This window comes from Periplaneta americana, chromosome 14 (genome assembly GCF_040183065.1).
Source record: "Periplaneta americana isolate PAMFEO1 chromosome 14, P.americana_PAMFEO1_priV1, whole genome shotgun sequence".
NCBI classification, from domain to species: domain Eukaryota; kingdom Metazoa; phylum Arthropoda; class Insecta; order Blattodea; family Blattidae; genus Periplaneta; species Periplaneta americana.
Genome location: NC_091130.1, coordinates 72,766,519 through 72,791,682, shown reverse-complemented (window position 1 = coordinate 72,791,682; position 25,164 = coordinate 72,766,519). Strand labels below are relative to the sequence as shown.

The 25,164-nt window shown below is 35.0% G+C and overlaps 1 protein-coding gene across 5 annotated transcripts in view; it reads left to right on the top strand.

Annotated features, from left to right (window-relative positions):
• Dscam2 (Down syndrome cell adhesion molecule 2) overlaps positions 1-25,164 on the top strand; it is an 828,417-nt gene that overhangs the window by 641,181 nt on the left and 162,072 nt on the right. For all 5 annotated transcript variants that reach the window (XM_069845581.1, XM_069845583.1, XM_069845584.1 and 2 more), the window contains exon 7: positions 3,242-3,393. In XM_069845581.1, coding sequence (XP_069701682.1) covers positions 3,242-3,393 — 152 coding nt within the window. The remainder of the gene's footprint in view (positions 1-3,241; positions 3,394-25,164) is intronic.

The following is a 25,164-nucleotide window of genomic DNA, read 5'->3' as shown; positions in this document are numbered from 1 at the left end:
ACTTTTAAAATAATAATACGTTTTATGTCAGTGCCGCCCCAATGAGACATTATATTACTTACTTACTTACTTACTTACTTACTTATTTAATTACTTACTGGCTTTTAAGGAACCCGGAGGTTCATTGCCGCCGTCACATAAGCCCGCCATTGGTCCCTATCCTGAGCAAGATTAATCCAGTCTCTATCATCATATCTTACCTCCCTCAAATCCATTTTAATATTATCTTCCCATCTACGACTCGGCCTCCCCAAAGGTCTTTTTTCCTCCAGCCTCCCAACTAACACTCTATATGCAGACATTATATTAGAGTCATAAATTATTCTTAAATTTTATACTTAAAAGATATTATAAAATGTATGAAAAACTTACGAAAATATGTTTCAATAGTAACATTAATTCGTCATTGGTGAGGTGGTGACTGTGAGTACCCCAGCCGTTGTAAGAAAAGAAGCCTGCTCCAGGTAATGTGCGGAGATATTTTTTTTTTCTTTTTCATTGCTTATTATGCTGCCTGCTTCCCTAATTTTGAAGAAAACCTAGTTAAAACAAATAAAATTACTTGATTATATAAATAAAAAATTCAGTTTGATTATCTGAGACCTACGATACAAGTTTCTAAGTTGGGGTAAGTGCAATCCCCATCTCACCAGTTACGTGACTAGAAAAATACCTCACCACTTACAGGTTAAACATAACCAAACCAATAATAATAATAATAATAATAATAATAATAATAATAGACAATTATTATTATTATTATTATTATTATTATTATTATTATTATTATTACCGGTATTACAAATTGGAGAATGCTGGGTTTTCAGTGAATGACCTGCCCTTGGGCAGAACACTATGCATAATAATAATAATAATAATAATAATAATAATAATAATAATAATAATAATAATAATAATACCGGTTATTATTATTATTATGCATAATGTTCTGCCCAAGGGCAGGTCATTCACTGGAAACCCATCATTCTCCAATTATTATCATTATTATTATTATTATTATTATTATTATTATTATTATTATTATTATTATTATTATTATTATTTTGCTATTATAATCATAATCTTAATACAGTGACTAATATAAGCTACAAGTAGATTTCTTTCAGCCCCAATATAGTTGATCTAAAGCCTTATGAGAGGTGTTTCTACTCATCTCATCTTTACCATTTTAATTGAAGACTTATCATCTGCTTTGTAATCCATGTGTTGTCCTCCCAGGCAATTCCTGTAAGTTAACAATTTCTTACGATGTAAATAACACAAATTTTAATACGCATTTTCCAAAACAACATTCGAAACTATAGGAGAGTAATATTATGTCGGTCTATATTAAACTAAAATTTAAATGAAACATATCAACTGAGAGGCAAAGTAAAAATCAAATCTGTACTTCACAATCTGTATTTATTTTTAATTAGTAAAGAAATAACTGGTCGTAATTTGACTTTCATAATGTGTTATTCTTTCCGCAATTTAAAGCTCAAATCATCACATATTTACTTTGTTTCCATATTCCATCAAATGAATTAATATGCATCCAATCTAGAGCCGATTTTAAACCAACTTAATCCCTTACTGACGTCATATACATTGAAAAGCAGTTTGTACAGTCATCCACTCATGAATATAAAATGTATATACGATCAACGCAATGTAGTTTCATTTCGTAGTTCGATTCAGTACAGGTTAAATGTTATAACCCTCATCACAAAATATGGTGTTGGTTTCATTCAACAACTTCGATTGGGGTGGGTAAATAGAGCGATATGAGCTACGATCTACTGTGCTCTTGCGTACGTTGGAATCACGCTTGGGCAGCTTACTCGTATATATGTGGGTTTGTATTTTCCGAGACTTTCTCAACTGTAACGTAAATGACACATATTACCACGGAGAATCCCCAAACTCATCTAGTCAGAATACCATCTCGCTTTCGCCTATTACATCGACGCTAAAAACTAATACCATTCACAGTACGATAAAAAAAATACGAATTCATGTGAAGCACATGAAGTGTCAACTTGTCATTTTGCATTTTTCTTTCTGTTTAAACTTTCCTCTATGCACACTACCTATTTGTGTACAATATATATATATATATATATATATATATATATATATATATAAAGGGTTTCCACCTTATGGTTTTCTTTATGTGCAGTCTTAGAAAAAAGTTTTGTCGCACTTTATAAGTCCTAGAAAGGAGGCAGTGGGCATGATCAGACATACTCGTACAACGGAACAAAACTAATTTTAATTTTAGTAGGTTATTTTACGACGCTTTATCAACATCTTAGGCTATTTAGCGTCTGAATGAGATGAAGCTGATAATGCCGGTGAAATGAGTCCGCGGTCTAGCACCGAAAGTTACCCAGAATTTGCTCATATTGGGTTGAGGGAAAACCCCGGAAAAAACCTCAACCAGATGTTTTGCCCCGACCGGGAATCAAAACCGGGCCACCTGATTTCGCGGCCAGACGCTCTGACCGTTACTCCACAGGTGTGAACAACTAATTTTATGACCTCAACTAGTCCTTCTCTTGTGACTCACATTCTCTGATCATGTGCACTGCCTTCTTTCTGGACTTATGAAGTATCTGTGCGACAAAACTTTTTTCTAAGACTGTAAAATATATAAACAGGATTTCCACTTCATTTACGAGTTTCCGTTGTTAGTCCTTAGCCTACAGAAAAAGCCAACTTAGCTCCGTTAAAAGAGGGCGCAATAGATTAGAACCAGAATTTTTTATACTCGAGTTCAGCTAACTGATAACGAACATTATTCGAATGGTTTTGAGCCACTTCTGTTTGACTTCACGACTAGTTAATTCCATTCCATTCCATATTAATTCCGCTCCGTACATGTAACATGTAACATGTTTTACCTATTGTACATAGTAGCCTATATCTTAAGCCTTGGTTTTTCTGAACCGAGGCTTTATTAGACTGCCGAATTGCAGTCTGGATTTAATAAGTGGGACTGGAAGTTCTGTTATCAGATTTTACTGTTAACGTAAGAAAATAAATATTTTTACAAGCACCTTCTCTACTTGTTATAAAACGGTTCAGAACTAAAACTGAATGGAGGGTCAGTGGCTCAAAAGCATTGTGTGCCTCAAATCCATTGCACAGTTAAAAGACTTGTGATTTGCAAATAATCTTGATTCTCTGACACGAAATATGAGGTTCTGACAGTGCAAACTTGTGGCCTGTTTTCCAGATTCGTGATTGGCCAGTATGTGACAGTGCACGGGGACGTCATCAGCCATGTGAACATCAGCCACGTGATGGTGGAGGACGGTGGGGAGTACACGTGCACCGCGGAGAACAGGGCAGGCAGATCCTCGCACTCCGCCAGACTCAATGTTTACGGTAAGCAGCCAGGGGTGACCACAAACTTCTGCTTTTAAAGGAGCAAGAACAAATTAAACGCTGGGCTTAAAGGAGACGGCCCGTTGCAATGATCAATACTCCGTCAGCTACAGTCACTTTTTCCAGCCCTGTTTTTGTTATGATAATGTACGTCTGTGCTGCAGAGTCAGGATGAACGTACCTCTGTCTGCTGGAGGGTTTGTTACGATAGAGACCTGTTTTAGATCCCAGGAAAGATTTGCAGAAAAACAAAGCGATTTTACGGTTTTCCTTAACAGTTTTTTCCCCTGTTTCTATCGAAATTCCTCTTCGAGACTGGCGTTGAGAACCGGAAAAGGTAAACGGAATCTGTTTTGGGAAAAAAGTCCGAGATATTTTCAGGCACTTCACCACCTCATAATCATTATGATATCAGGAAGTGTCCGGTCTTATGAGTCAGTAGCGCATATATTCTCATTACATGGAATTTTTCAAAAGTAAGGCAAATTGCAATTAACATTGAATGAGAAGGTTTCGTAAGAAGCTCAGACACGTCAAACACTGTACAGTTTTTAGAAAGAAATAGGCTATTTTTATGGAAACAAAATATTGTGCGATTTATGACGTCATCGAGAACATTTTTAAATCAGAGCCTACAGTTTTCAATATCATCTGAAAGAGTATAATTTGTTTATATTTTATGTATTACTTCGTTTATTTTATACAGAAGTCTTAAGGTTATGGTTACTAGCAGAGTACTGCAAATGTTTCGCTCGCTCGTATTCGATCGAAGGTCCCGCATTCGAGGGTATTTCCTTCGAGCGAAGAGCGCTCTAAACCATGTTAACGAGCGAACTATGCTCGCATAAAAAGAGATTCGCTTCAAGCAACCGGAAATCATTTAAGTTTTTACTCGGAAGAGCACATAGCCTACAGTACTCCATACTGTACCTTATGAATTAGCTAGAGCAGAGCTGGGTACATTACGTGATTCTGAGAAATGAGCGCTGTGTGCTTTAAAGAGCGGGTCTTGCGAGCGCTGTGACGTATGCATACCGTACGTCATACAGTGTCGGTGCAGTGGTGACTCTGCAGTATGATGGCGAACTTTGAAGACGGAGCTTCCGCTCATACACTAAAGCGGCCCGCTACTCCCAATGCGTTTAATGTGTCATGGGAGGGGGAGTTCTTTTTGGTAGAGAGCAGTGGATTAGCAAAGTGTTTAATTTGGCATAAAACACTCTTAACTGATTATGAAGTTCAATATCCAAGACATTATTGTTTACAACATGCTACTGAATATGACACATATGTTGGTAATGAACGCCATAAATTAATACAACTTAAATAAAATGTTTCTCAGCTACATTATATTAGAGTATCTATTTGATATTTACATTGCATAATAAGTTATTATACATTTAGTAATATATAATTTTAAATTATACAAGTATTGTGATATATCGTAGTATAGTATATTACAGTTCTTGATATATCATATATCATATTAGGCCTATATATACTATACTATGATATATCATAATATTTCTATAATTTAAAATTATATATTACTAAATGTACTATAATAACTTATAATGCAATATAAATATCGAATAGATACTCTAATATAATGTACAGCTGTCAAAAAAAAAAGTGGCCGCACTCGTGAACAGCGAATATTTTCAAAGTCCACTTCGGGTCGCGGCGATGTTACACGATGCATGTGCTTGTACAAGCAGTTCCGGAACTATGAAAATGTTCCATATCTGCGCCACGTAGACCAGCGGTAGAGTGCTTGTTTAATGATTCAAAGGTCGTGGGTTCGGGCCTTCTTCAAGTACTCATTTTATTTTTTAATCGTTCTTTAGCGATGTAAATGCTATTCAAATTATCATTTATATCCAGTTATCGTTCTTTATGGATATCACGTTATTTATATTTTGTTATCGTTCTTTAGAGATATGAATAAAATTCAGGTCATCATTTGTATTCTGTTATCGTATTATAACGATATGAATAATAATTATTATTGTATCTCCAATGGGGGTTAGCCCTATTTTACATGTGTATGTTAGGGCTATAGTTTTATACACAAAAAAGATAAGCATAAAGAGAAATGGAAAGGAAAATTAAATTAGCTTACGCGATGTAAACAAAACATAAACAATCCGTAAATTAGGCATTGCGATTGCAAAACAAATATCAGGTATCAATTTGAAACATACAAAAACATTAACAACACACATACGTAACACTTCTATAACACAAATATGCAGCTTTCCGTACCATACATCATAAATTAATACACAATAGTCACACAAACACAATCAAACTATAATTACGACATTGCGACGACATCAAGCATCCCATAACTGACTCACATACATAACAAATCAAGCATCCGTTACAACACATACACTTCAACATAGTAACCACACTTTTAAAAGTTACAAATTTGGCTCCAAGAAGAATAAATAGGACACTGTTACTAATTACTATTCTTCTACAGTTTCTTAAATACATCTGTAATAAATCTGTGAAATTCCGATATGAATAATATTCACGTTTTTTATATTGTTATCGTTCTTTAGCGATTTAAATAATATTCAAGTTATCATTTAATTCTGTTTTCCTTCATTAGCATTATAAAACAATATTCAAGTTATTTATATTGTTATTGTTCTTTCGCAATATATTAATTAAACAAACCGATATTTATCATTTATATTCTGTTATCGTTCTTTAGTGATACTGTATAAATAATATTCAAGTTATTTATATTGTAATCGTTCTTTAGCGATATAAATAATATAAATTTAGTATTAGGTTTGGAAAAATCCAGTTGCATAATACTGGTATTAGTTTTTCTTTTTGTATTATTACATTATACTATCTTGAACCACAATAAATTGAAAAGGAGTAACGAGGAATTGAACCTGAGACGTTGACATCTAAATTCCGACGTTCGTCCGCTAAGCTACGAGAGCAAAAGTGTGGAAACATTTTCGGAAAAATTGGCCCAATCACACTAAGATTTTCTGATGATTCGTAGAAGCTAGTCCAGGATGCGGGGGGCAAAGGCTAATTGAGATTTCCCGGTCTCTGACCGGGTCAAACATCCTGATAGAATTAATATTTAACCCTTGCCGTGACTTTCGGTGAAGTCCGGAGGGCCCAATTAGTCAAATCCACTCTCCTCATCTCCACGCTTGGGCCCCCTGGAATTTAATAAGATGCGAAAGAGATAGTGGTGTGCGGAAAGCAACGGGATGTTACCGCATTTAGGCCTATCCTTCCCAAGAAAACTGCAAACATGAACAAAGGAAGCTTTTAATAGAAGAAGAAGGATCTTCTGCGGACCACTGGAAAAAGAACTAAGGAAGAGACTAGTGAAGTGCTTTGTGTGGAGTGTGGCATTGTATGGGGAAAGAACATGGACATTTCGACGAAATGAAGAGAAACGAATTGAAGCATTTGAAATGTGGATGTGGAGAAGAACGGTGCGTGTGAAGTGGACAGACAGAATAAGAAATAAAATTGTGTTTGAAAAAGTGAATGAAGAAAGAATGATGCTGAAACTGATTAGAAAGAGAAAAAGGAATTGGTTGGGCCTCTGGTTGAAAAGAATAATATACGACATTAGGATATGTGGATCATATGCGGAGATTAAGAGGAAGGCAGAAAATAGGAAAGATTGGAGATTGCTGTGTTTGCAATGAAAGACCTGCCCATGGACAGAACACTTATGTTTGTATGTTCAGAATGCCTGGAATATCGTGTCTAAGAACAGTCGCTATTTGCAAAGACTAGTCAATTCCATGCCCACTCGACTGCAAGATGATCGAGATAAGAGGAAGATAGACTAAATATTGAATTGTGGCTTTTTGTTTTGTTTTTTGAACGCTTAATTGTTTGACTGTTTTAATGCCGACGCCAGTAAATTTGTTTAGTTCATGCCACGAAAGATATTTTATTGAGAATAAAATCTTTTTTCTTTCCATTTGCAGCCACAATATCATAATGATAAAGTCATGGCATAATATATTAATGAACCTGATGTTAATTACTAAAATAATCGTAAAAGAGAAAGGAGCCATTATGTATAGTTTGTCTCTCTCAAAAACAGAACAAAAAAGGACATAAAAAGCACTAGGTTGTAGTCGAACGCAGGACCTCATGAATAAGAGGCCTGAACGCTGCCACTATGCTACCGAATAACACACAATATACTTCAATTATAACTGTAGATATCAGGCAACGTGGTCCAACAACATGTAACATCGCCTGACTCCGAATTGTAGCGAAGATACCCGAAGGGTACTTTGTTTCAGGAGAGCGGTCACTTTTTCTTTTGACAGCTGTACCTGAGAAACATTTTCTTTAAGTTTTATTAATTTATGGTCATATTATATTATATTATATTATATTATATTATATTATATTATATTATATTATATTATATTATATTATATTATATTATATTATATTATATTATATATTAACAGGATGACAATAATGCACTTAGTGAATCGGCTATGAGAATTAGCTACAAAATTTGCCACGAAATTGCAAAGGAATTGAAAACATTCAACGAAGGTTAATTCATCAAGCGATGTTTAATTATATTGGCAGATGAACTCTGTCCACAGCAAGTAGGGGAAGTGGAAGCCATGCGCCTGTCTCGTAGAACCGTGGTGAGGAAATTGCAGTATGTGCGTATGAGTTATGTAAATAAGCCTTATGATTTGTATGTGTGCATAGAGCGAAGTTTATTTCATTAAATTAATAAGAGTGTTATAAATTCTGTAATGTACAATGGATTGATGTAATACCCTTATAAACTATTATGTGCTGACAGACTGAATGACTAGAACAACTGTGGCTCTTGTTATATTAATGCAGGGAAGGTAGCTATAATGCGAGTCCGCCACTGCTTGAGCATTCTGCTCTGGCTTGGAATTGAAGCGCCTTGCGGAGCGAGAGCAGCTCTGGCCGACTAAATGGAGCCGCTCTCATGCCCGGCCCTGAACTAGAGCTAAATGTGATGCCATGCTGGTATCACTTGTGAGATTCAGACCTGTCTTCGGACAATTGACTAAACAATATGTTCTATGAGAATATCAAGGATAAAGTAATATAATATTTATGTTCGTTCTGACTTTTCATTATATTTACCATATTTTGTGCTCAACTTGACATTTTCTCGTTTTTTAATGTTTTATCTAAAGTCATCTCACTAGAGGTTTTGAATAAAAAAAGATTATGTTTTATTTAACGACGCTCGCAACTGCCGAGGTTATATCAGCGTCGCCGGTGTGTCGGAATTTAGTCCCGCAGGAGTTCTTTTACATGCACAGTAAATCTACAGACATGAGCCTGTCGCATTTAAGCACACTTAACCAGGCCGACTAGAGGTTTTGATTTATCTAGGGAAAATCAAAACTCGAGTGGGATTTAACTGATTATTGCACGATTAGAAGAAAGTATATAAAGATTAGAAGAAATAAAGTACTCTAATACAATAAAATATTAACTGACTTAGCCTACTAAAATACTAAACTGTCTTGAAAATGTATTATTATACTATATTTCGTTAGATGGCAATAGTGTATTATGATTAGCTGTTCTCTTGTAACCAGTTGTGCGAACTATACAATCTTCATTGAACTCTATGGACGATTAGGTACTAGTCAAGAAGGTTTTGTTCTTTCAGTTGTGTATTTTTAATCCCACTACACGAAACTTAAATAATTTCCATATTAAATTACGTCTTTGGATCAGAAATAGAAATTATGCAAGAATTAATACCGTATTAAATTGTGTCTTTCGTTCAAAAATAAAAATAATACAAGAATAACTGCTGAGAGCAACGAAATTAAATAATGACTAGTGGCTTGTGCAGCAAATGCTGCTGCAAACTAAGTTCGTTAGACGTTCAAATAAAAATTTTTCAGATTTATTTTCAATGGAGAATACTTGTCTTTTTGGTAGTTATTTGCTTCCATAATAATGAAACATACTCCCTCTCAATGGATTTTTTTAGGCCAAATACTTTTTCTTGAATCTATCCAACTTCAGTTTTTGAGTTTCAACGCTAAAACGCAAGTATCAATGTCAGGACGATAGCAGTAGCTATTTCAGGTCATTGTAGATTGTAGGCAAAAGTTAAAAAAATGTCAGGTTTGCTAAGCTTTCGAACAATAGCATTTTCGTATTACTGCTGCATGTAGAACTTGAAATGTAGAGCGTACAATCATTTTATCCTACTAAGAGATCTTGCTGAAATGATCTGGAGACTACAAAATTTTCTAGGCCTCTTATTTTATCAGTAAGTAATACCTTTTTATCTTTCCTTAAGAACTGTAATTTTTGCGCTCTCTCGAGCCAATACTGAAGACAATGACACATATCAATATCTACACTACCCCGCCATTAAGTATATGAAAAAGACCCAACTCCACTGGTTTAATAAGTATAAAAATATTTGATTTTTAATAACAATATTATTATCTTACTTAAGTTTTATAGTTATATATAGCAGTCACTCAGTAAATTATAGAAATGAAGATCTAAATTAACCTTTCGTCACTCGCACTGTTGGACTTTGTCCAACACATTTTTATCTTTGATTATTATTCCTCTCATAGATCATATTTTGACTAACACCCCAATTCTATTCCATTATTGACATTTCTAGATATGTTTACGAAACATTTCATATATATTAATTGCTTAAAACAGTCAGTACTGTTTGAAAGGTACTGGAGTGTGCACCGTTTGACTATATCCAACGCGCTAGCGGCCGTGTAAGCAAATTTGTGCTCTTGCTATTTCTAGTTTTCTTAGCAATTTCATTGACAAAAAGAGATATTGTACGCATGTATGTATGTATGTATGTATGTATGTATGTATGCATGTATGCATGTATGCATGCATGTATGCGTGTATGCATGAATGTGTGTATGTATATATGTATACATGTATGTATGTAATTATGCGTGTATTTGTGTATGTGTGTATGTGTGTATGTATGTTTGTATGTATGTATGCATGCATGTATGTATGTGTGTATGTATGTATAAGAATAGTCTCGTTTACATATTCTAGCTATGTCAAAGTTGAAGACATTCCTGGAATTCTGCAAAAAATGGAAGAAGAAGCAGAAGAAGAAGAGCACAAAAAGAATGCAGCTACTAAGAACAATGAACGTGATAGCGAATTTAGTGACGAAGAATGTGAACACAGTGAGCATGAATCTGAATCAGAACTGGAGGTAGATGAAGTATACAGAGGAGTGTTGAAATTCCAGGTTGTGAACACAGTGAACATGAATCTGAATCAGAACTGGGGGAAGATGAAGATGCACAAAGGAGTGTTGAAATTCCAGGTTATGAACACAGTGAACATGAATCTGAATCATAACTGGAGGAAGTTGAAGGTGCACAGAGCATTGTTGAAATTCCAGGTTTTGAACACAGTGAACATGAATCTGAGTCAGAACTGGAGGAAGATCAAGGTACACAGGGGAGTGTTGAATGATTACAAAATAGGCCTAAGCATATGAAAGTCCATCGATTTTTTATTATTATTATTATTATTATTATTATTATTATTATTATTATTATCATCATCATCGTCATCATCATCATCATCATTATTCTTGTCTCGAAAAGAACAGGGCTCAAATATTATATATACTTATATATACAGTCTGTATATATTAATACGTAATATATACATATTAATATATAATATAGCAAAGAATTCGCATATTTAGATAAAAAAAACTGATTTCTTGAATAATTAATTGTAGGTTGGACGAAATCCAACGTGCGAGTGATTGTGTAATAATTGGGCATGCGAGTGATGAAAGGTTAAGATATTCTCTACATTTACTTACATAACCTCAAAACGTTTCTCTTTCATGTCATCAATATAGCATCAATATTATGTACAATTAATGAAGAATAGACGTATCATGATAGTAACTATAATAATATTTAATTTCTAATGGTAATAATGTCATCAAACCACCTCAAGTTTCGTAGATTTGAATATCCAATACACAGCTGTACTCAGAAAATTATAAACTGCAGAATCAGTTTTTAATAACAAATTGAATTGAGCTCTAAATATGTCTGCAATCCTGCAGGCCATGGCCTTCGTGTAATAGCCTATTGTTTATTGTAGTGTGTGTTTTGTTCTGAAATTCAATCAAGTCGGCCGTGATTCAATAAAATTAGTTCTCAAAACTGACAACAGGTGGATTTTGGAAAATAGGAAAATCATGTAGGAAAATTGACATTTCACTGAAAACTACTACTTTTCCGAAAAACTTTGGGTGCCAGCCATGAAAATGAGGGGTCACTCATTAATATCCGTTCAGCCGTTTTCCCGTAATTTACCAGTTCAAATTATATATATATATATATATATATATATATATATATATATATATATAGATTTATGTTTCTTCTGTAACAAATTTTTCTCACACAATACTTTTAATGGCTTAAAAGTTTAGCCTCCACAGCCAGACTAGTTTCCCAATCTATGTTAACTGGAAAAATTCTCACGAATGAATGTGTTCTGCTCGTCTCGACCGTCACTCGCTCTAAATTTAGTGGCGAGCGATAAAGCCTCGTACACTCGTAGCCTCTAGCGGTTTAATAGCCAACTACATTATCACTTTCTCACGTCCAAGCGAAATTAGTAAATTGCAGGGCTCTGGACTTACTACCGTAACAGTTTTATTGATGAAATCAACATAAAAGTCGCCCTCGGTGGCGTAGTTCGTATAGCGCTGGCCTTCTATGCTCGAGGTTGTGGGTTCGATCTCGGCCGAGATTGATGACATTTAAGTGTGTCTAAATGCGACAAGCTCATGTCAGTACTGGCATGTAAAAGAACTCCTGCGGAACAAAATTCCAGCACACCGGTGACGCTGATATAACCTCTGTAGTTGCGAGTGTCGTTAAATAAACCATAATTTTTATTTCAACATAAAACAAGATGTTCTTAACAGAAAATGGGAGCATTGAGATCCTGATGATAATTTTGTAGGATTTGGTGATATAAAACGTGCAACGCAACAAGAGGTATAGGCCTACACTTTTTTTTCTCGAAACTCATCTATTGTAAATCTGCCTGTCACCTGTTTCTCAGTGAACTGTGAGCAGAATGAGAGATCATGAACTGCAACCTTCTATCAAAGTCATCTTCCATACTCACACAAGAGTTGGGATTTATAAGAGTGACATTTAGTACTGTACAACATTCTCCAAGCAATAATTACTTTCAGATATTTCATGTAGATTCTATTTCACAGAGAGTAGAATGTGGTTTCTCTTTGACCTTTATCAAAACATCAAATTTCAAATCGTAAATGGACTGTCTATCAGATCTTTTCATATCTCTGACATGTCCATGTTCTCTGAATTTCGCTTTTGTTCTACTCACAGTTGACTGGGAACTAAGTGGATTATTTGAGTGAGTTTCGTTAAAAATGGTTCATACCTCTTATAGTGTAGCCTACGTTTCTTACACCAAATCCTGTCACCAGCAGAATCTCAATGCTCTCATTTTCTGTTAAGAACATCTTGTTTTATGTTGACTTCATCAATAATCTGTTCTCAGAACACACGGATTACCAAAATGTAATATATACAAAATATACTGTAGAATGTATATATATATATTTTGTAACTTTGGATTGTCGATCATTATTCATATTACGCCATTAGTATTAAAGCACGATTATCAGCAGACTAAACACCGAAATAAATTACTTTTATTTATTATTGTTAGTCAAGTAAGTCATTGTTTCATATCTTTAAACTTCATATACATTGCATTACAATTAATTAGAAAATTGCAAATAAACAATAAAAATTGTATATCTTGATTACACAACTTTTAACATAATATCACTTCGGAAAACGTATTATTGTCTTTCACGTGTTAAATTTTATGTTACAGTGCTAACATATTTCGGCTTGCTGTTGGCCATCTTCAGAACTGGTTGTTCCTGGTCTTAACACCTTTTGTTTTGTTTCCTGTGGGGATGTGTTTGTGTAGTGTAATGTGGAGTCAAAAAGTGTGTGTGTTCTGAAATTGAGTTGTGTGTTGAGAATTTCAACAGCTTCTACATAGGACAGACAGGCAGATCATTTCAAACACGTTACAAAGAACACATCACAGCCATAACAAAATTACAAAACACCTCCACATACGCAAAACACATGACAAATGCTAACCACACCTACAGAGACATCAACACAGATATGGAAATTCTACACATCCAGCCAAAAATCCAGGAACTAAACACACTAGAACAATACGACATATACAGACACACAAAAACACATTCAACAGAAATTCTTAACACACAACTCAATTTCAGAACACATACACTCTTTAACTCCATATTACACTAAAACAACACACCCCCACTGGAAACAAAACAAAAGGCGCCAAGACCAGCAACAACCAGTTCAGAAGATGGCCAACAGCAGGCCGAAATATGTTAACAAGGTAACATAAAATTTAACGTGAAAGATACTAATACGTTTTCCGAATAAATATTGTTTAAAATGACAAAAAAAAAGTCATTTATTATTGAATTAATAAGAAACGCCTTAAAAAGGCAAAATAGGCAAATAAAAATTGGTCCTATCACTTTTATTTACTCAAATCACATTTATATATATGCAAATAATGATTTACTTCCACCCAGTAAAAAAGGCATTTTGACAAACATCCGGGCTCTAAATTCATTAGTGTTATGAAGAGACTAAAATCATGAGAAGCAGAAAAAGGCGCTGATATGATTGTCGAGATTTAGATATCATCACGGAAAAACATTAATATGCTACGAATTTTCTACTGCATCGAGGGCTTGAACCAGGATCCCTTGACGTGATTGAGTCGCCTTATCTCTTCTAATGCTGCGAGTCTATGCTTATTATTCTTGTTTCATTGTCGCCATTCTGCCAGCGAGCAGAACAATGGCTGTCTGCATTAGCATTCGATACGGCCAAACAAAGGGGGATATAAATGAAATTGTGACCGAGTCCCCCAAACATTTCACGCCCATTCAATTTTATTGATCACGTACTTCTTTCCACCATCAGTACGTACAGAGAGAGATTTTTTTTAATTGTGACAACACAATGAAAAGGGTTTTCATTTTAAAGCTACACTAATCTAGCTACAATCTACATTACCTACGTACTTCTGGGGAAAATCCAATAAAATTTTTTGAGATACAAAATTTATCACATGGTATGTATTTTTTTCTCGCCATTTCTATGATAACAATTTCGTTTCGCAGTTTTCTTTTTTATTTACAACGTTTCCAACTATTGAATTCAATAGTTCTGTGACGAACTATTTTCACCCCTAATTTGTATTTTCTATTCAACTCTCCTTTTTCGAAAATATTCAAAATGGAAGGATCTCATGACTTCATATTATTTCAAGTTTTCCTATGCCGCTTCATGTGCGTTTTTTCTACGCCTAAGCCAGCGGTGCGTATTCAAGCCCGTACAGATTGCTCTGCGCGCGAATTAACTTGCATCCCCTGGCCTACTAGAACGCACCGAAAGAGGGATAGCGGTACAAAGGTTGTCCATGCATACGTTAAGTAGAGCAGTAATGTATAAACAAGGACCGTATATCCTTAATATGTGGAAAAATGAAGTAATCAGAGATGCTAAATAGAAATGATTCAACGCAAATTAGAGCTCTTCTGCCGCCCTCATTCCGCAAATAAAGGAAATTTGCCTCCAGAGTTGCAGCTAAACTCAAATGATCTTCACATACTACTATGCTAAAATATACGTATAATGACAATGACTTTTTTCGCTCTTACAGTTCCTTAAACTATGAACTGTGCCCGATGATTCGTAAATTAGCAGCGAAAATTAGTGTATTACGGTTTTCAGCAGCACATACGTACAGGTTGGTTTTATGAACCTAACAGAGCTAAAAGACTGAAGGACATGGTAAGCGGCCTATACTTGCATTTCTTCTTTAAATAAAATTTTGCGAGACGTAATAAGGCTGGTGTGAGACAGAAGTGGAAGAAGAGATTTTGACGAAATATTTTTATCTTAAAAGTTCATTTTCGCATAACAGTAATGCTATTAGTGATGAGCAGAAAATCACCGACATGTGATTTTATCACGGTGATCGAAAAATCACGATCACACCTGTGATTAAACAGCTCTTTAAAAAGTGATCACAGTTCGAGCGCTAAACTGCTCACCAGCTGAGACAGTTCATGTTCTTTACTCACTGCATGCGTTGCGCTGCTGTGCTTATGCTATCTAGTGACGAAACTGGGAACAATTACGCCCGCGAACTGTGAGCAGTGAGCTCTATACTGAGCTCCAGCTCTTTAAACAGTGATCACAGTTCGAAGACTAAACTGCTCACCAGCTGAGACAGTTCAGGTTCTTTACTCACTGTGTGCGTTGCGCTGCTGTGCTTATGCTACCTGGTGACAAAACCGGGAATTACGCCCGCGAACTGTGAGCAGTGAGCTCTATACTGAGCTCCAGCTCTTTAAACAGTGATCACAGTTCGAAGACTAAACTGCTCACCAGCTGAGACAGTTCAGGTTCTTTACTCACTGTGTGCGTTGCGCTGCTGTGCTTATGCTACCTGGTGACAAAACCGGGAATTACGCCCGCGAACTGTGAGCAGTGAGCTCTATACTGAGCTCACTGACTGAGCGCCCGATTCAATGTAGCCACCTCAGTAGATTTCAGGCTGATCCTGGCAGATTTCAATTTCTTACAGCCAGAAAATAAACTATTATCAGCCGACAGCCGAAAATATGGCAGGAGTTTACATTGCTTAATTGATTCCATTGTTTTAAGCAGTGAAGTGTCTACACTATTCAACTACTAAATCTACAATAATAATATCTTATCAAACATTACAATGATTTAAAAAATAGCAATGTTTCATTCATCTTTTGAGTGATGTGTGAATTATGTCAAAATTAGTAATTTTCCGTTTATGTAGGGTAAAGCTAGGAGAGAAGACGCACTTTTCAAAATAAATATATATATTCAACCACATAAGACATATTGAAAAACAAACAATATTTATTTATTCATTGATTATCACTTGCTTCAGGAAAAATATTAATTTCACACTGAAATCAATTATATATTCATTTTTAATCATTTTTCACAAATCCTGTAATGCGTCATCTTTCCTACTATGGTATTCATAGACGACGCACTATGGGTAGGAGAGATGCCGAACGACAAATTGAATATTGAGTATACACATTATGGACTTAATATTACTATGAGTATTTTCTGTCACAAAATAATTATAGTTACAGTTATATAATACCTATAATACTAATTGAGTAACATTTTAACTCTTCATTTAATGAAAGTATTTTGTAATTTCCATCGTAGTAACGACTTTAACATCTTTACTGCCTTTTCCGGCAATTACTTCTCCAGGCATTGTTCAGTTGCAGCCCTGTTTCATCTGCGTTCCAAATATTGCCTGGCTTATTTACCAGATCGTTTTCCACCATAATTCTTGATAGAAGCTGAAAATAATCAGCAACTTCTTTCCTGTTCATCCCTTCAATCCTTGCTCGTGGAGTACCTTCACCCTTTCTTATGGCAAGCTCAGGATTTCGATGCATGAAGGAAGCCAGCCATACTTTATCAGCTTTCCCGTCCTCAGTATTAAATAATGTTGTCTTTATAACGAGAAACTGCGCCATGTTGAAGGCCATCTCCCGAACATATTTCCTTTTAGGAGAAAAACTAACACCTTGCAGCTCAAGAATGTGTTTCACCAACTTTTTTTCTGCCTCATTCCCCAGCTGTGAAGATGGCCCTAGAACACTTCTGTTGAAATTATTGTTCTTAACTCTGGTCCTTAAAGTTTTTCCGGTATATTGTACTGTTTACTTGCTGCTCGTAGACACATTCTCTTTTCCAGAACAGCGAGGCCAGCATTTCTTAAATCTTCTTCACTCCAGGAAGCACGATTAGATATTCTAATATATTTATTTGGCATGTTTGATAACCTTAAATTAAAAAAAAAAAAAGATAATTAAAATATGAAGAAACACGATTTGTCATTCTAATTTATTTATTTAGCATACTGGGAACTTTAAAATAATTTAGAAAACTCAATGAAACTTTACAGAGACATGATTATATATTATAATTTATTACTGTAGTATAATTTGAAATATTCCATACGCCAAAACTAGTTACAAATACCCAATTACGATTTAAAGAAACGTTATTATAATAATTTAGACGAACTGTGTAATAAAATTTCCGTATATACTTTCTCTAAATAAAATAATAGATCATAAACTGCGTCATCTTTCCTACCATGGTGATAAGTCATCTGTCCTAAATTGGTAGGTGAGATGACGCACCTAGCTGCTTAATAGAAAATATGGCCGAACGGCGTATAACCAACATTTTACAATTCCTAAGTATCACTGCTAGAAATATGCTATATAAAAATATTAGACATGTTGAACGAAAATTCAGGCACTTACCAACGATAATTCATTGAAGAAAGTCGATGTAAAATACACAATAATACATATAATCGCGGGAGAATTTCACTGCATCAGCACACTTCCTTGTTACTCTCGCTGAGCTTAGACATGAGGCGAAACATAGTGGTAAACTGGGAAACTAAAGCCTGCGTTGTCTCTCCTACCCCCGTCTTCTCTCCTAGCTTTCCCCTATATAATATTTCACTCAAGAATACTGGGCAAGATCAAATGGACAATCATTATATTCGGTATCCAGACGACAAATGTTCAGTTTGTCTATAACATTGAATGAATGAATGAATGAATGAATGAATGAATGAATGAATGAATGAATGAATGAATGAATGAATGAATGAATGAATGAATGAATGAATGAATACTGACTTTCAAACCTTTAATCTGTTTTTAAAATGATGAAACGCCTATAATTACAACTCAGTATTGTGCTTACACTTGACTTCTATGAAGTACAAACGAATAACCTCAACATTTCTCGCCTTCTCCTACCATGTACGAAATATCAAGAGCATTGAAACATCGTAGTGAGACGCTCTGATGAGCGGGGAAGAATGAATTGTTCAGTGTTCACCTCAAACAAGTTCGCAGTTCAATCACTATTTCACTGTTTAAGATCACCGTGATCATAAATGAGCAATCACAGGTCGAACAGTGATCACAAAAGAGCAGTTTATCTCATCACTAATTGCTATTATGACGAAAATGATGTAATACTCCAGAAGTTTCGAAAGTTGTGTACGTGAACGCAGTTATTTTTAAATTTTCCAATCAATATTGTAATGTAATGTATAAGGAACATTTTGTTGGTTATTCAAAATCGTACATATATAACCATATGTAACATATCTTCTGCTGTTAAATAATTGTATTGCATTCAGCAAAAATGTGTAAACAAAAGTATACACAGTTATGGTATCTCGACTTCATAATGTTAATTTTGTTCACCTTTGTCTTTTGGTTCCTCCTATTTGTACAGTAATATATACTGTTGCCAGATAGCACGTGAAAGAATCGAATATTGTTTGCGCGTTATTTCTTACACATCCCTGGTCTAAGTAATTAGGTAGATTCTGTTCATCTCCAAACCTGACGTCTCAATATGCAGGAGAAGCTTGCCAATCCATTCTGGTATGATTTCCAAACAAATTATTTATTTGACATTTATTTACTATTCATCAATGAGCAAATTCAAGACTGAACAAGAAATGGACTGTTACCTCAAGACTCATGCACACATCAGTTAATGGTCCCAAGGCGGTCTCAGGACTAGCCGATCTGTTCACATACGTAGGATCATTGTCACGAGCTCCCTTGAAAATCCTATTTTCTCCTCTATTTAATCGTACTTCTGTCTTACAATGTGTGTGTTTGCATTTGTGAATGTGTGTGCGTGATTTTCACGTGGTGATTTATAGTTTTCTGAAGCAATGCCGTGTTTTATTTGTTACTGAGTACTTACTTACAAATGGCTTTTAAGGAACCCGGAGGTTCATTGCCACCCTCACATAAGCCCGCCATCAATCCCTATCCTGTGCAAGATTAATCCATTCTCAATCATCATATTCCACCTCCCTCAAATCCATTTTAATATTATCCTACCATCTACGCCTCGGCCTTCTCAAAGATCTTTTTCCCTCCGGTCTCCCAACTAACACTCTTTATGCACTTTTAAATTCGCCCATGCCCTGCCCATCTCAAACGTCTGGATTTAATGTTCCTAATTATGTAAGGTAAAGAACAGGCCTAAAAAGCGTGCAGTTCTGCGTTGTGTAACTTTCTCCATTCTCCTGTAACTTCATCCCTCTTATCCCCAAATATTTTCCTAAGAATCTTATTCTCAAACATCCTTAACCTATGTTCCTCTCTCAGAGTGAGAGTCCAAGTTTCACAATCATACAGAACAACCGGTAATATAACTGTTCTATAAATTCTAACTTTCAGATTTTTTGACAGCAAACTAGATGACAAAAGCTTCTGAACCGAATAATAACAGACATTTCCCATAAATAAAACATTATTATTATATTATTATTATTATTATTATTATTATTATATTTATTCTGCGTTTAATTTCCTCCCGAGTGCCATTTATATTTGTTACCGTTGCTCCAAGATATTTGAATTTTTCCATCTCTTCGAAGGATATATCTCCAATTTTTATATTTCCATTTCGTACAATTTTCTGGTCACGAGACATAATCATGTACTTTGTCTTTTCGGGATTTATTTCCAAACCTATCGCTTTACTTGCTTCAACTAAAATTTTCGTGTTTTCCCTAATCGTTTGTGGATTTTCTCCTAACATATTCACGTCATCTGCATAGACAAGAAGCTGATGTAATCCGTTCAATTCCAAACCCTCTCTGTTATCCTGAACTTTCCTAATGGCATATTCTAGAGCGAAGTTAAAAAGTAAAGGTGATACTGCATCTCCTTGCTTTAGCCCGCAGTGAATTGGTCAAGTATCAGATAGAAACTGGCCTATATGAACTCTGCTGTAAGTTTCACTGAGTCACATTTTAATTAATCGAACAAGTTTCTTGGGAATACCAAATTCAATAAGAATATTATATAAAACTTTTCTCTTAACCGAGTCATATGCCTTTTTGAAATCTATGAATAACTGGTATACTGTACTCTTATACTCCCATTTTTTCTCCAATATCTGTCGAATACAAAAAGTCTGAACAGTCGATCTATTACGCCTAAAATCGCACTGATGATCCCCAATAATTTCATCTACATATGGAGTTAATTTTCTCAAAAGAATATTGGACAAAATTTTGTACCTCAACAAAAGTGTTATTGAGTACATTGTTGTTAATTTTACGTGTCTTATTCATCATTCTTCTGATGATATTGTCAAGAGAAAAAATATGATTGGTAATATTCTTCATGCTGATGGTTTAAGCTACAGAGATATTATCTAATTTTATGGAAACTTAATATGAGACATTTTCTACAGGGATTGAAATATCTTAAAAGCAATTTTGTCTTTGGCTTTTCCACAAATTGTTACACAATTCAGAGTAGCCACATGAGCTCTTTTCCATTTGAAATTTAAAAGTTGTGTCTAATATGGCGGCTTTCAGTATGATAGATTGTCTCATTTATGAGTGTATTGGTTGGTTCATTGGTGTTACAAAGAATACGACCACCTATATTCATCGAACATACAGTATCGGACATATAATAAAGTGTTTCCAGACTTTTGGATCGCTCTGTAATTCAATAAAATAAACTATAAAATATGATATAATTCGCAGTATAATAAAGAAACTGAATTATCGCGACACGGGTAAAAAACGTAATAAGGAAATAAATTATATATCCTCTTCCTGGCTATATTTTTTCTTATTATACGAAATACATATGAAATGTTAGTATTGCGATGCTGTAATAGTATATTATGTAACAACTTCATAATGTTGAACTTTATTGCATGAGTCTGTGTTTAGGAAACGAGCAGAGCGTTATTTTTTTTTGTACGACAGCATTATAAAACAATTAATAAATTTGTAATGATAAGTTGTCTATGAAGAAATGGGTTGCTATGATAAATATTATAGCACAGAAAATCGTTCCATAATATCTTGGTGTTTGATCAGAACATGATAAGTCCAAAGTGGTCTTTTTAGCTGAAAGTGCAGCCCTATATAAAAATAGTTCTGTTTCGTTTGGTGTAGCCGTGATATTTTCATTCACATTTGTATGTAGGTCTGAACTAGAATTATGATGCCTATGGGAAAGGTGAAAATAAAATGCTTGTATCTCAAAACAGCTTTTTTGGAGTTATCATGTTTTGACCAAATACCACAGATATTAGTTTTATAGTACTAGTTGTGTCGTCATAATAGAAGTCATGACGTTTTAGTTGGCATGGTTATAGTTTGTGGCACTGGTGCGATAATGTGGCATGATTTAACAGAGTTTTACTAACGATGAATACTGTTTATAGTGCTGGATTACAATATATATATATATATATATATATATATATATATATATATATATATATATATAGTCATAGAAATGTATGCTTCACGGCATTCCTGATAACCAAAAATTCGGTTATGGTATTCATGTTGATTATACACTATTTCCGTATGGTCATAACTCATGATCAGGGCAAGGGATTTGGAGTACTATAAAGTATTGGTGAAATATTGTATATACAGCCAAAGTTGTTGTAAACTTGAACCGAGCTACTTCACTAACCAAGCAGGAGTACAGTTGTCAATAAAAATTACACGCAACTTGTTGCGAAATTATTTCAGAACCTGCACAGTATTTGCTCCGCCAGAGCATAAACTAAACCGTGCAGTTGTGTTCAAGTGTGTCAGTCAGCAGTTCGTGCACATTTCTTGCAGAGATATGCTGAAAAAATAGAAATACAGTGTATACAAAATTAAGAACAGGTATTTCAGAATTTGATGGTGTGTTTATTATTTAAAACAATGAACTATTCTGCAAATTTTGTAAACGTTATGTGTCAGATTCTAGGAATTAAACGCAAAACGGCATGTAAGTGCTATTAAACACAAACGTGTTTATGATGACAAATGAATTCTGGGACTCGAGTTGCACTGCCTCGGCTGCTGCGCGATCCGCCAATTCGTGCCTTAAATTCCCCCCTCCCCTGCGTATCGCATCACGTTTTGTGATGGCATCCTAGTACTGGACCGAACTTACAGACATATTCACGTCAGAACAATGGATATAGCACACTTAGTAAAATTTCAGAACACAATCCTGATGACGTCATTATAGATGTACAGATGCCTCAAACTAGCAAGCTACATCGTTCGCGCAGGCGCATAGAGCACATCTCCCCTACCACTGTCCGCCTACTGCTGTGAACTGCAGACTAGAACGGTACAGTTCAGTTCTAATAAAAGTTGCGAAGGCTGTATTCTGTGTAAGAACATGTCTATGTGTGGCTGCCGTTTGTGATAGAACTATTGCTTCTATTATGATGAGTAGTGCATTATCGGGCAAAGTTCTTCATAGTCAAACTCGCGAGGTGATATATAATGTGATGGAATTCGTGAAAAAAGAAAGGAAAGCCGGGATATTTCTCATGGACGGAATGAAGGCGCGGGAAAGAGTGACAGCAGCAATAGGAGTTTCTAAGATGACGTTAACTAGGACTGCTGCAAACAACACTACATTCAAAATGGATGACGACATAGCACTGACAAGAAAAAAAAAATTAATGAAATCACGGAAGAATCTTGGAAGAAGAAGTGTGAAAAATCCATGAAATATGAAAAGGAATATGTGAAGCAGATTCTTCTAATAGAAGAAGATGTGGACAATTACATTATTCATTTAAGTGAGGAGTCTGGAAAATAAGAAGAAGAAGGAGAAGGAGAAAAAGAAGTAAGCAGCGATTCAGATGGAGATTTATAGGGAGTAAAGGAGATCCCTTTGGCATGACTAAATAGAAACTCAATTGTCTCTTCCTTTAATTGTTTATTCATATTGTGCAGGTAAATAAGTGATCTGTTTTCCTCCATTTACAGTAAAAAATTAAAATTTAATGACAACACTATAATCTACACTTTGAGCACATACAAACAGAAGAATGATGGAAGATTTAGATCAATCATATATTATACTAATTAATATACATTTACAATTAGAAAATAAATCTTTACCACCAATAATATTAAAAGAATTATTATGTATTAAAATACTGCTCGATATATTATACTATTATAGGGAAGATGCACCTTGAATACGTTGTCAAGAGGTCAACTTTTCAGATAATGTGACTATACATAAGTATCGGCCCCCTTCGTTCGCTGTACTACCTCCCCTCTCCAGGCAGCTTCCTAGCTTGAGTTATCTGTACATTTAAGTGATGTGCCTAGTTTGAAGTATGCTGCAACTGTGTCAGTGAATGTGGAACGCGGTTTTTCCATGTGAAAAGCTAAGTGTTTTCTCTCATGTAATAGGTGTTGGTCTCAATGGAAATTTTGAAAATGATATTCACTGTGCACTATAAAAAGTCACACAAGGATTCTAAGGTTTATGTTTGTTAATATTTAATGTGTAATATTATAATATTTGCGATGTCGAGAAAGAATAGGCCTATGTATATATATTGTATATATATATATATATATATATATATATAATTTTTTAAGGGCATCAATCAATTGACGTAAATTTTGGGAAACCAACAAAAAAACTGTGTTAAGAGGTCTAAAAAATGCATTTTTTTCTGATTCTTAATGATGTATGTGATATTTTGAGAAGAGTTTTTAACATATTAATTATTTATTTTTTATGAATTTCCTTCATTTTCACACGATGAAAATTAGTAACATGTCCTTTCAAAAAAACAACTGGATTCAATTCGAAATGAAATGTTTATTACATATGTAGGCCAATATATTCACCTAAACTATGTAATACATTCATTTGTTCTCAAATAACTTTGTAACAAGCTTCTTGTAATTTTCCATGACTGAACTGTACTTCTGCTTTATTAATGCAGTAGCTCTGTTCCAGTTCACTAAACCTTGGGCTATACTCGTATATACTAGTTTCACCATTAGGCATTACCTTATAGCGCTCCAAATCCCTTGGCCTGCTCACGATGAATATAATTGCAATGAAACACGCTAGAGATTTGAAACAGCTACTAAATGAAAGAATAACTTTCCAAGTTTTGTCCTATCATGGTTTCCATGCTTACCCACCGATCGATTGTTGTTATTATCATGGCGAACATTTTTTAAATCGTATAGAACTTAGCAATGAGACCACTTTCCATATTTCCGGGCACGTGAGAAGATGGACTCATGAAAATCCACATGTCATTGTTCGCATGAGGAATTCCAGTAATCAACGAATCAAAGATAGACATTCATATTGCAGGTTGAAGAAGAAACGTACAGTACGTCAAAGTTACGTCTTTAGACTAGAACAGTACTTGATTTGGCTGGACTCGGCTATTCCAGGGCTGGACCCTGAAAGGGTCCTTACACTAGGCATGATTTGGCTCTTTATAACTTACATTATCCGATGCCGACAGGTAGGCCAGATCCCATCCACATACGAGTAGCCTAGTAAGCCCCAGGGGCCCAAAGCCTCAAGCTCTTTCTGAATCAACATTGTGATTACGGGACTGACAGGTGGGCCATCCTGTCTCAACCCCTGATAGGTCTCATCCGAAGACGAGTAGCCTGATATGTTCCATGGGC